Source organism: Numenius arquata, chromosome 10 (genome assembly GCF_964106895.1).
Source record: "Numenius arquata chromosome 10, bNumArq3.hap1.1, whole genome shotgun sequence".
Lineage (NCBI taxonomy): Eukaryota > Metazoa > Chordata > Aves > Charadriiformes > Scolopacidae > Numenius > Numenius arquata.
The window spans coordinates 12,740,512-12,753,257 of NC_133585.1; the positions used below are offsets into that span (position 1 = coordinate 12,740,512).

Sequence of the window (12,746 nt, forward strand, 5' to 3'; positions counted from 1 at the left end):
TTTTGAAAGGTCTGTGTTGTTCCCCCTACAGACATCTCAGCGCAGAACCTCAAAAAGAACTGGGAAGGTTCTAGAGTGTATTAAGATGTGACGTATTCAAATAACTGTTCTGTCCTTACATGTTCCTTCTGCTGTTGTACTTTTATCTCATCTCCAGCTTTGATGTACTTGAGCTGTGGTTTTTGGTGCTTTCTGACTTTATTATAAATAGCAAAGATGCACGTTTCTTTGAGGGGAGTAATGGAATGCGATAGGAAGCTTTAGGCTTTCCCAGAAAAGTTTTCAAGATGGAAAAGCTAAAGTTGTTAGACAGCTGCTTACCTCCCCACTGCTGTTCTCATGGAGGCAAATGCCAAACTGGAGTGTTTCATGTGCTGTTTTTCTGTGAAGGGTTTTGTGTGGTTGGGTTTTGTTTTGGTTTTGGGGTGTTTGGTTTGTTGGTTTTTTTTGTGAAGGTGAGATGGCAACTATTGATAATAGAATTCCACAAAAAGTGTAAGATGCCTGTTGAATTCCATCCTCTTTGAGAATTAAATTTACCTACTGCCAAATGTAAATGGGATTTGGCTTTTATTTGCCCTGTCTTGGTACTTGCATATTTGAGGTAAGCCAGATGAAAATGGAAATAGCAAAGCTTAATGTGTTAAATGCCAAGCTTATTAAGTCACAAGGTGTGAAATTTTCAGAAGTGCCTAAAGTAAGTTAGATATGGAAAAATTGGGCTATCTCTGCTGTTCCTGAACATAACAATGTTTGTTTTCCATCATCATCTAAGTAAAAGGTTTTATTAGACTTACAGGCTTCTGGTACCCAAGTTAGGATAGGCAGCACATAAATTAGTTTAATTTATCATCTGTTAGTCATGTGAATTTCCATCACGACCATGAATCTGCAGTGTTCTAGATTACTGTCTGTTCTACCAAGTAGAAAAGACTTCTACAAAGACTGAAAATACTGTTGGGAATATGAAGCTCGCCCAGGGGGCATAGGGAGTGTGTGAGAGCTTTCAAATGACATCCAATTACTATCACTGTACTGCAAAATTCTCTGAATTACTGTTTAAGTGACCTGTGTAGCCTAGGCTTTAAGTAGGAAACGTATTTAATTTAAACTCTTAACTTTATATCTAAATAGAAACTATTTCCAAATAGTTTCTTGCTGTCTCTTCCTTACTCTGGCCATATTCTTCAATTTTTCTATTTCTCGGGACAAAGTGGGGTTTTTTTTGTGTTGTAAGGAATTCCCCAGAGCCTCAAAGTATTTTGAGCTCTCACAGTTTTCGGGTTTTTTCCTCTTTGTCTAACAGATCAGTTAGTCACCAAATAAGACTTTTAGACTCGCACAACAGTATGCAAAACTCAAACTGGTTTAGCTATCCATTTTACTTTTGAAGTTTAAACAAGCTAATTAGTAGCTCTGATACAAGAATACTTGGAGGGGGGGGAACTCCCCAGTTTTTGTATTCAAATTACATATTTCAAAATTTGTAACCTATTCTAAGTAGCTCTTCACTGAGTCAGGTGGTCAGATACAGAGAGGTTTGTAAGCTTTCTTTGAAACACAACACACACCTCAACCGTATCTCAAATCAAGCTTGTATATCTCATCACAGGGCCCAGTCTATTTTATTTTCACTTTCTCTAGCCTCACTTGTGTCTTCGGAAGTAATACCTAAAAGCTACTGACACATTGATAGGTACCAGGTAAAGGTCAAAATTTGATTGATTTACTTACAGGATCGCTAAATAAAACTATAGTCTTTAATCTCTTTATTGCAAGCCAGTAATTTTGCACTTGATAAAGGTAAAATTAAAAAAAAAAGTAATGTTTCTTAAATAGAAGTATCAAAACAACTCTGACCTGTGCAGTGAAATCAGCTGCGGTTTTTTTTGTTGTTGGGTTTTTGTTTCTTTTTTTTTTTGCATTTGGGACCTGCATTTTAAAACCTGTCCTCAAAGGACAGATGGCTAGTGTGGTCATGTGTGCTGTGTAACCATTTTAGGTTCCAAAGTTGTAGAGGGGGTTTTTTTGTTTGTTTCTGCTTTATTTTTTGTTGTTTTTGAGCTCCTGACTCCTCTTAGAAATTACCAAACTACAGCTGTGAGTATGACGTTCTTCTTTAATGCACTGCTTTTTTAGTAGTGCATCCTTAGTTTTCTATTTCATGAGCATTTTATGAAATACTGCTTACAGAATGTAAAATAGTGGATTTGATGATTGTTTGACACCTATACCTGTATGATGCAATCTCCATGGAGTCTTTTTTTCACACTAGACAGAGTGTATCATTAATTAAAGTCTCAAAGGTGTGCATAAATATAATCTATGTGGGTGGATGTAACTGCTTTGTATAAGCCGGCGCTTGTGGAAGCAGGAGCATGTGAAAGCCAGTACTTCACAGCCTGCACTCCCTCTCTTCGTTCCATGGGACTTCTCTGCAGAGCATGTTTCCTCCCCGGAGCGGATGTAAAGGCTGGGGACTGTGCAACCACTGTGAGTACGGACCAAGCGCTGCCAGGAGCCGCCGGGGCTCCTTTCCCCGGGGCGCGGCTGCTGCTGTTTGGCCTAACAAACTTTTCATGGAGTCGCCGCCGGGCTGGTTGGGTGCCCACCGCCTCCCCCAACTCCCGCGGAGGGTTTCGACCTGAGTTCTGCCCGCCCCGGCTCCCTCCTGCCGCCCCACAGGGCCGGGGCTGCCCCGACAGACACACATCCCCCCCCGGCTCTCCGCACCGCGGCCTGGTCGGGCTTGCCCGCCGCGGGCCCCGCTGCCCTCGCCTTCAGACCGCCGGCAGCTGCACGGGGCCCAGCGGAGGCCGCAGTGGGTGGCGCCAGGCCGCGGAGTCGCGGCCTACTCAGTCCGGTGGACCTAAGGCAGCGCGGGCCCGGCCGCCGGCTCCCTCGGTGCTGGCGGGGCCTTACAAGCCCCGGTGCCGGGAGAAGCGGCCCCGGCTCGCCCCCGGCCCGCGCCCGGCTGCAAACTACAGCTCCCATCAGGCGCCGCGCGGGGCGGGCTGGCGTCAGCTGGGCGGGGCGCATGCGCGGCGGCGGCGCGGTCAGTTGAGTAAAGCGGGGCGCGATTGGCTGGGCGGCGGCGGCCGGGCGTGGGACGCGCAGTGACGGAAGGAGCGGGGCAAATGGCGGAGAGATGGTCCCGGGCCCCGTCCCGAGAGCGGCGATAATCCCGGCGCGGAGGAAGCGGCGCCGGAGGAGGCGGCGCCGGGGGCCCTAACGCCCGCGCCACCCCGGGAGAGTGCTGCTTCTGCCGCCGGGGAAGGGGCGGAGGTGTCCCGTCGGCAAGCGCCTTTCGCAGGCGGCAGATCGGCGGCCAGAAACCGCGGCGAGAGCCACATCCGCGGCGTCGCCCCAGAACGCGCCGGGCCTGCGCCGGCACCGTTCGCCCGCCCGCCTCTGCCGCCACAACCGACGCCGAGGTAGGTGCCGGGCGAGGGGGGGGGGGCGGCCGCCCGGCCCCCGAGGCCTGTGCGGGCCGCGGAGCAGGCCCCGGCACCCCAGCGGGCAGGAGCCGGGCAGGAGCCTAGCCGCTGCCCCCCGCGCTGCCCCCCGCTTCCGGGGCGGTGGCGGCGGCCTGGCGGGGCGTGGAGGGGGGCGGCTGCGGCCGTCCCCGGCCCGCCGGGAAGTTTTCGGGGCGGGAGCGGCAGGACTTTGCTCGGGGGTGAAGTACGGGCGGGGGTGGTGGGGGGGTGCGGCCTCGCAGGCCGGCGGCTGGCGGCGGGCTCTGCCGCTCGCCCCGGGCCGCGGGGCTGCTCGGCGGTCCGGGGACTTGTGTAATGGGGGTTGGTTTTCCTGCGGGGCGGGGGGGATGGGGCCGGGGAGGAAGGGAAATGACATCAGAAATGGCCAGGCGTGCACGGTGGGGTGACCCGGTTCCGCTAGCACCCCCCCTCCTCTCCCCCACCCCCCCCCACCCCCCCGCCGTCGTTGGGGGAGGGAGGAAAAAAGAAACTGTCACCGTGGGATTTCATCAGCTTCTTCTGCCTCCGTGCATTTAACCTATTTTTCTTTCCTTTGATTATGTAAGAGGAATGGTGTAGAGAGGAGCGATGAGTCGGGATGGCTGATGAGCTTTCTGGGGAATTAATCGGGTTTTTTACGTCTAGCTGATCTGCCGAGTTCGCTTCAGGAAATGCGGGAGAATTATGTTTCGGGTTTTTGCTTGTGTTTACGTTTCTTGCACGGCTCCAAATATTGCAGCACAATGCAGGAGAGAGAGGCAGGGAGTAGAAACAGAGTGAAATTGGCCAAGTTTTTTATTTCACTTTGAGTGAAAAATAAGGGAGGATTGCAAGTAAAGAATAAAAATCCTGTTCTGCTGATGTTCTCGTGTAAGGTGGTACATGTGTATTTCCTTGTCTTCAATCTCAGCCTAATATACCAGTTTATAGCGTAGTGTTTTTACGTTTTCCTGATACTCATCCTTCAACCTGTTTACATCATATTAAATATTTATGTGAGTTTTGATATTTTGATTCAAAACGCCTGATTGAGATGATCTTAATTTTTAAATTTATAAATAGGAAAATGTAGATTGAGGAGCTCTGCTTTCTGAAAATGAAGTCCTATTGACTACAGGAGTCTTCTCTTTAAAACTGCAAGCCATAAGTCATAATTTAAATCTGCCATTATTTTTGCAGATGCCGGAAATGTAGTATTGGAAATACTTATTTGAGTCAGGGTTTAGGGGAGGAAAATGTGCTAGTGGTCAGTGAAGTCGTTTCACTTCTTTTTTCTGTAGTTGTAGAGAAACCGAGATGTTAATGAATATTTCACTTTAGTTTCTATAGCTCTAAAAATTGGCCTTTCTGGTATAAAATATTTTGGTTACTGTTACAAGTATTTTCGAGCATCAGCAAAATAAAACTGCTAAGTTGGATTTGTTTTGCTATTCATTTTTGAAAGTATTTGAGAAAGTTTTAGTTTTGCTCTTGGATGGGAAATAGGAAATTAGAAGTACTTACAGGGGAGCAAAGTATTTTGGCAATGATGTGTTTGGAGCAGCACAGAGCAGGCCGTTGACACTGGGGGGAGGGAGGAGAAGAGGATGGAGATGTGGTTAAAGAGTAAAATCTACTAGGAGCCACCAGAAGCAGTCTTCTGCAGAATGGTGTTTAAGCAGAATTCTGGTTGGTCGATAAGCACATGCCTTTACCATCCATCTGTTAAACTGCTGGGGAGAAGAGTGTTTCCCAAAGTGGTTGTTGCTGTATCTCTTCTGCGTTGCAACACCATCTGTCTGGTAAACTTCTGAAGTTCAAATTAGATACTTTTAATTCACTTAAAATTTGCTCAAACATAGATGACCGATTAATTGCTCAGTTCACGTGGTAAGTGGAGGTTGGCCTGGTCTGATAAAGGGAGACTATTATTAGTGAGACGATCTTGCTAGAGCGAAGTGGTAGAATGACATTTCTGGAAACCAGTCTGGCGATTTTGACAGAAGCTCGTCTGGCACTTCAGGTTGAGAAACTGTGAGTGTCAAGATGAAAAGTAAAAGATGGAAGAAAGACAGTTTATCACGTATTCTTGGGAATAATAATAAAAACAGTTGTTTTGAACAAATAGATCATATAATAAGTTTACTAAAGATTATTTTAAGTGCTATTTTTAATATACTTCACTATACGTGAAAGCAATTGACACTTTAAAAGTCAGATTTCTTTGATTCTGTAGCTTAAATAAATGCCCCTCCCCCCATTTTAACAGAATTTTCTCCAGTATGAAGAGTAATTTCAGAGAGAGAAAGACGGACTTGATTAGATTCAGACTGACTTTAAAGAATTCCAATTTCCTCTTCATGTTTGGGCCAAAAAAAAAGAAAAAGAAATGCTGGTTTACACACCAGATATGATTGTTTTGTTTTTATGTTGTCATTTGTCCAGTAGTTGAAGTATTTGTTTTGGGAAAAAGAAACCAAGTGGTCTGTCTTCCTTCTTGAGTTAAACAAAAGTAGGAATAGAACACACACAGGGAAGTGTTTAAATGTGTTCCTGTTTAATCTGTTCGTATTTAAACTTTATTCTTCTGAGACACCAAACTGTCAATCAGGCTACAGTTGTAACAGCCAGTAGACAGTTAAGGTTTATGCTGGTCTGCGTAAGATGTCCTCCATGTTCTTAGAAATGGATTGAGAAGTGTCTCTTTGTTCCTGGCCCTTGATCAATCAGATTTACTGATGGGCGATTGCCGTGAACCAGTCTTGACCATGACTCTGCAGATGGCATAAACCACATCGTGTTACCAAATAATATGCTTGTGAAGTAAGTCTGAGCGTGCGAGAAGAACATGGGGTGAAGTTGTCATCATTATTTGTGATTAATTAGTATTTAAAATATCTATAGCAACTTGAAATATTTTTTTTATTGAACTATAAAGAGTCTTTTTAAAGCTATACTGTGTTATCGGACTTTAACAGAGAGCTGCATGTTCAGATGTGGTGAAAATATTGTTTAGTTTTCTGTTGATGTTTCATGAAAGCGGTGCCATCTATACTTGAAAATAAAAAACTAGAGCAAAGAAATACCAAAAATAACATATTCATAGCAGATTTTTCATTGTGCCATTGTTGTATAAATCTGCAAGTAGCTGAGTTTTTAGTTAAGTTGGTAGATACATTACTTATTGTACAAACTTCGGACATAATGACATTCACATGTAAATGAGTTAGTCTGTAGAAAGAAGCAGAGGATGTATCTGTTGCTTGTGTGAAATGTACATGCTCGGAGGCCCAATAAAGGATGGAAGTACAATGGTTTGTACTAAAAATTTGGTGAATTTATATTTCTTCTTTCTTTTCCAACAGAGAATATGAAACAGGAGCCAAAATGACATCCCGATTTGGAAAGACCTACAGCCGGAAAGGGGGAAATGGCAGTTCCAAGTTTGATGAAGTATTTTCCAACAAACGGACCACCCTTAGTACAAAATGGGGAGAAACCACCTTCATGGCCAAATTAGGACAGAAGAGGCCTAGTGTCAAACCAGATATTTCCGAAGTTCCTAAAAAACCCAAAGTTGAAGATGAGGTAACAGAGGATCCATTTGGATTTGACAGCGATGAAGAATCTCTTCCTGTATCTTCAAAGAACGTGTCACAGGCTAAAAGCTCTCAGCTGGAACCCGGTGAAGCTACTCAGCCTGAGGACTTCACTCCTCTACTTGAAGCTAACAGCAGAATTAATCATCCAGACAGTGGAGAAAACGTTGCATCCAGCAAGTGCACATCTTTTGACAATACTGTTCCTCTCTTAAAAGAAAAGAGCACAAGCAAAAGCGTGGAAGATGGAGAATGCAAAGGCAGCAGTGCTAAACTTGTATCTGCAGGTATGTTTACTCAGTTGGGCAGATAGCTCTGTTATCCTCTGATTTCTACTAATCTGTATTAAGACTTCCTGCTTTCAGGGGTTGGTTAAATGTTCTAATAAAACTGTGGGGCAATTAATTCTTAATTGTAAGAAATTGTAATTTGCAATTTAACTAAAAACACCAGGAAGCATTCTGCATTTTACACGTTGGTCTGAGATCCTTGGCACTCTTATCCTTAACGTCTGCAAATTGAGATACAGTGCTTTAGATTCAATGTAGTACCTGAGTCCACCTTGAAAAGAATAGAATAATAATCTTCCTTTTCTAAAATTCGTTTTGAGCTCAGTGCACTTGTGAGTTCTTTTTAACATGTAGTATTTTGAAGAGTGATGAGTTGGTAATAATAGAATGCTTTATTCTTAAGTTGCTGGCTTTAATTTAGTGCGGGTACATGGTTACTACCATGCAGGTGCAGATACAGCTGCTATACTTAATTATTTGGATGGAAAAAGTAGTTTTCTGTACTTCAGTTATACAAAGGTATATTTATATATATTTTTTTTTAATTAGCAAACCTTTATCAATGTGTACGTAAAAAGCTTCAGACCTATGAAACAGAATTCTGTCAAACTTCTTCTAGGGGCTGTTTTCAGGCTCTGAAGTGTTTGAAAGGTACCTTAATACTTTTGAGAGGGAATTCACAAACCCCATGGAGTTGAACATCGCTGTAATTTTAAGTCATTCTTAGACAAAATCAGATGTTATTATATGTCATTAGAAGTTTTTTTATAATGGGCTGATTAAATTGCGGCTTCTAAAATTGGGCAGAAGATCCCATTAGATGAACCTTGATGAAGATGACACCTACTGACTTGCTCTGGGTTATCATAATCAACTTTAATGAGAAGAGCTTATGTAACTTTGAATTCTCAGATATAGTTAACTTTAGGATCGGAAATTAGAGTGGACTTCTTCAGTTGTAATACAGTGGACAAGAAGATACTGAATAGCGGAAGATATGCATAGCTCGGTTATTTGCAAGATAATTTTATTAGTGATACAATACAAGAGAAAACAGGAAATGTTTTGAACTGTAGTTTGACAGACACGTTAATGGGACGTGTAGTTTTCTTTTGATCTTAGTCTTATTTTTTGCTGCTGAAATATTTCCCGTTTTCATATGGTTTTCTGCAGTTTATTTATCTTTAAGTGTGATCCACCTTCAGTCTGGAAATACAATATATGTTTTGTTACATTTGAATATAGTTTTAATAAGAGATTGAATAGATTCATCCTCCAATATTTACAAGAAGAAATGGTAATGAGTTTCCTTGGTTGTTAATGAGAGATTGTAGCAGAGCAGGTTTTATAGTGAAATTATTTCCATGTAGAAAAGCTTTGTTAGTATTTTCTTAGGTTGGAAAAGAAAATGTGAGAGCGACAGGGAGAAAATGCGAATTCCTAGTGCGTGAAAGGCCAAGAGGAACAGACTTGAGCAGTTCCACTGGTGCTTCCTAGTTCCAGAATTGTGGAAAATAATAAAATGCAGTATTTAGCACAGAAAGACTTCTTAATTGGATGCTTATTTAAATTCTAGAACAATACCATGTATACCATGATTATTTACAACTTTAAAACAAAGGAAGCTGATGAATCTTGTTGGATAAGTCCATCAGAGGCTGTTGGGCATGACGGTGGTCTTGATGCAGAGGGGAAGGTTAATTAAACAACAGCTACTGAAGGAACTCTGTTCTTGCATACTTTCCTGAAGTATTTGTTACTGACTGCAACTCAGCCGGTAGTGAAGAACAAGGTGGATCTTGATCCAATGATACTGTTCTTTCAGAATCTATTCCATTCTGTTTACACCCAGTCAAATGAAGATAAAACCCCATTTCCTAGCTTTCTTCAGAAATTACATTTAACTGAGAAATGAGTCTTTGCAAAACATCCTAGGAAGGTGTTTAAATAAGGGTAAGGATACCAAGACTGTAGTTTTGGTGATAGTGTTTATTTTGGACAGTTAGTGTAAATGAAACTGGGATGGTTTAGGCAGATATTATGCTTGTGTGTAGACTGATCCAAAATAAATAAAAATTGTCTCTGAGTACGTCACTCGGAACATTGAGCAATTGGAGATAGTGGTATAGTGAGCCAGTGTAAATGCAGGTACTTCAAAGGCTTCTTTGTTACATTGCCTGTTAAGTAAAGTTTGGTGCTATGAGTCTGTCTTTCAGAACTGGAGAGAGTTAATTTTATTTATTTGGGGGTGGGGTATGGGAGAAGAAGGAACTTGGGGGGCAAAAACTGAGTTACAATAAAAAGGATGTTTCTTGTTTTGTGGTCTCCTGAGGTATAGTCTGTGTACTTCTACTGTTTATATGTCCTCACCCTCCCCATAATCATTTTCCCCTTCCTGGTGACTCTTGAACTCCACCAGGTTCAACCAGATTGCTCAAAGGGCTTGCAGATCCTTGAGACATCTACTATTCCTGAAGAGGAAAGAAAGGGGGGGGAAAAGGCAAGCAGATAGAACAATATTGATATTCCCAGCGTGAGAGACACTGCAATGTGAGCTCAACCTTAACCCACATACAATGGTGTATCTCTAGGTAAAGGAAACTAGGCTATATTGGTACTGATGTTCATGAAAGTGCTTGTTAATTTATTTTAAGTGCAATTTGCTAGTCCTTGCCCTGATACTGACTAGACAGTGCCTGAATTAAGGTCTCAAAACTTCCTGATAGCATGTGCCATCTCTGTATCTTAATTCTTAATGTAGGTTAAGCATTAGAATAAGGTGAAACCCGGCTTTAACATGGCTATGGGCTGGCTGGGAGCCTCCTCATTTTGCTCTGGATGTATTATCCTGCCTCAATTTCCATTTGTTTGGACATTAAAATGAAGGTGATGCAATGTCAGTTAATTTTAACTAATGTTTGGTATTGAAAAGCAGTCCATTTTTTGGGTTATTTTAATAGTTGTGCAACAGTGTAACACAGTTTAAGATGGGTATCTTTTCTATAAAGCAGTGTGACTTACTGGTCTCTCTTTTTTTTTTTTTTTTTTTTTTTTTTTAAAATAGCCTTCAGCTAGTGCTTGTAACAATCTCATTTTAAAGGCTTTGAGAAGCTCTTAATGTGGAAAGCTTCTCATAATCTTACCCTAATGTTGCTTGATCAAGACTTAATACTGCTGAAGAATGTTCATGAGTAATCCTGTACGTAACAGGTAATTTACAGATAGTAGGAGTTCAGGTAAATTAGAAATACCAGAAGAGTATTCAGTATTGATAGCTATTGTTAGGTTACTTTTTTTAAGGTAGGAGGATTTGGTAGCTAGCAAGTCAGTCATGTCATTGGAAAAATATTATCCTGGTAATTCATATAAAGCAAAAATGCAACCACTTAGTACTTAGAAGGGAAACTTTTTTATGAGAGTCTTACAGTAGGATAAGGGGAAAACCCACAGAGCAATTTCTGAAACACCTTGGTGTGTTTTTGTTTATTTGTTTTTTGAATTGTTGAGATTACTCTGCAAGGCATAAACCCAAATAGGATTTCGCACTAAATTTACCTGCACACAAGCTTTAATATAAAAACACTTCCGGACTTGCAGAGCAACTTGTGAGGTGCTATTTAAAAAAAAAAAAAAAATTCCAATAACCTTGTTCATAGAATATTTATATTAGCTTGTGTGTTGAAATTAACATAGTATGATTTTTTTTTTTTAGGTGAAAAGTAAAGCTTGATGAATTTTAAAAGATGTATGGCATTTCATAATTATATTAGTGTATGGATTGGATAACTATTTTCCCTACTTTGGCTAGTTCAATGTAGGGAAATGCTACTTCTGGCATTGTTGTGTGTGAGTTCGGTTTGGGCTCTGGATGTGTTGATCACCTGCTGTCCTTGGCTTGTGTGCCACCGGGCTGAGCTCTGTCACTCAGGCCTTTGGAGGGTCTAGTCCAAGGTGTTGATGTTGTTCATCAGAGAAGGCACGCAGGTCGGGGCATGTTTCAAGTAGTTGGATGACATCTCACATCTTTGCGCACCTCACATTCCTGTTTGTGGACTATGGAATAATACTACTTATTTATGTGAATTCTAAGTTAAAATATTAGGTATTCAGTGATGCGTTTAACTGAGAAGTGTTTTAACCGGGCATGGATTAAGTCTGATTTGTTTTAAAGCCTATGAGTTTTTCTTGAAATGTGTTTTGCTTGCTGTGGAGAAATAGAAAATAGAATGGCTCAAAATGTCTTTTCCGAATATGGGATGGTGTAGGAATCGTATCCCTTTCTGCTGTGTTGTGCTGCTGAGTATAGATGTTGGAGTTATTGTCTTGGCAGTGCCCTTTGAGGCTTTTTAAGATTAAAAGGACAAATTATTGCTTTTAAAGGGTTTTTTTTAATTATTTTTTTCCCTTACATTTAGAGTAATTATTAAAATAACTATTCTGCATCTTGTCATTTGTTACTGTGTACTGGCATTTGAACAAGTCTTTGATCTGGAAGTAGTTTTGCTCATGGTGCTGTAAGGAAACGTTTGCCTGTTGTCTGCTCTTCGGTTCTTGTGTGCTTGTAGGTAGTTCTTAATGCCCTCCTTTGTCACTTGAGGCTCATGCACATATCTATCGGTAGCAAATCAAAATGGCAAATGTAATCCTTCTTATTAACTTGTGCTTATGCAGTGCATGAGTGAAGGGATACAACTGTGCTTTACCATTTCATCACCCAGTAGACGGAACCTAGTTGCGTTTAGTTGCTTGGGAAGCGTATTGAGTGAATAGAGTCATTTGCAGAAAATGGTTGCTCTGAAAAGAAGATAGTTCAAGCCCTGGGGTCGGTTCCTGACAAACTATCCTGATAGTGCCTTGGTGAACGTGTCTGCAAAGCCTCTGCATCCTGATTATGTGGGTGGGGGAGTCCTATCTTCAGAGTTAAGGTTCAACTTCTCAAATGCAAGTTTGTTACCTAATCGCATTTGACAAGATTTACCAGGATATTCCTTTCAAATTGCTTTAGAGCTTCTATTTTGTGTTTAACGGTGACATGGACATTTAAGATAATAGTTAGGTCTGAGAAATCTTATCTTTCTTTCTCTGCAGAGTTGTTGAGCGCAATTTATTTACCTCTTGAGGAAGAATTTCAGTTTAGTCATTTTCTGTCCAAAAATGGAGCAAAAAGTTGGGGTAAAGCAAATGAGGTCTGAGCATTTGGCGGTCTTAGGAGACAGCTGGCGGCAACCATGATTAAAAAGAACTGCAGCTGTGCTCTGGCTGGCTCAAAGCATTAAGAAACTGATAGCAGGGAAGGGGAAAGGTCTATCAGAAAATATGCATGCCCGTAGAATTTCAGTGTTACGAGGTTTGTTTAGATGGCAGCAGTTATGCTGGGTATACGGATAGCTGCAAGTCCTCTC

General features: G+C 41.8%; 1 protein-coding gene across 2 annotated transcripts in view; it reads left to right on the forward strand.

Moving 5' to 3' along the window:
- Window positions 1-500: 500 nt before the first annotated feature.
- Window positions 501-12,746, forward strand: part of WAPL (WAPL cohesin release factor) — a 70,603-nt gene continuing 58,357 nt past the window's right edge. Inside the window, exons 1-2 of one of the 2 annotated variants that reach the window (XM_074155116.1) lie at window positions 501-604; window positions 6,821-7,341. In XM_074155116.1, the coding sequence (XP_074011217.1) occupies window positions 6,843-7,341 (499 nt within the window). In that variant the 5' untranslated portion in view covers window positions 501-604; window positions 6,821-6,842. Of the gene's footprint in view, window positions 605-3,100; window positions 3,435-6,820; window positions 7,342-12,746 lie in introns of those variants that run through there. The other variant, XM_074155117.1, reaches the window with a different exon arrangement.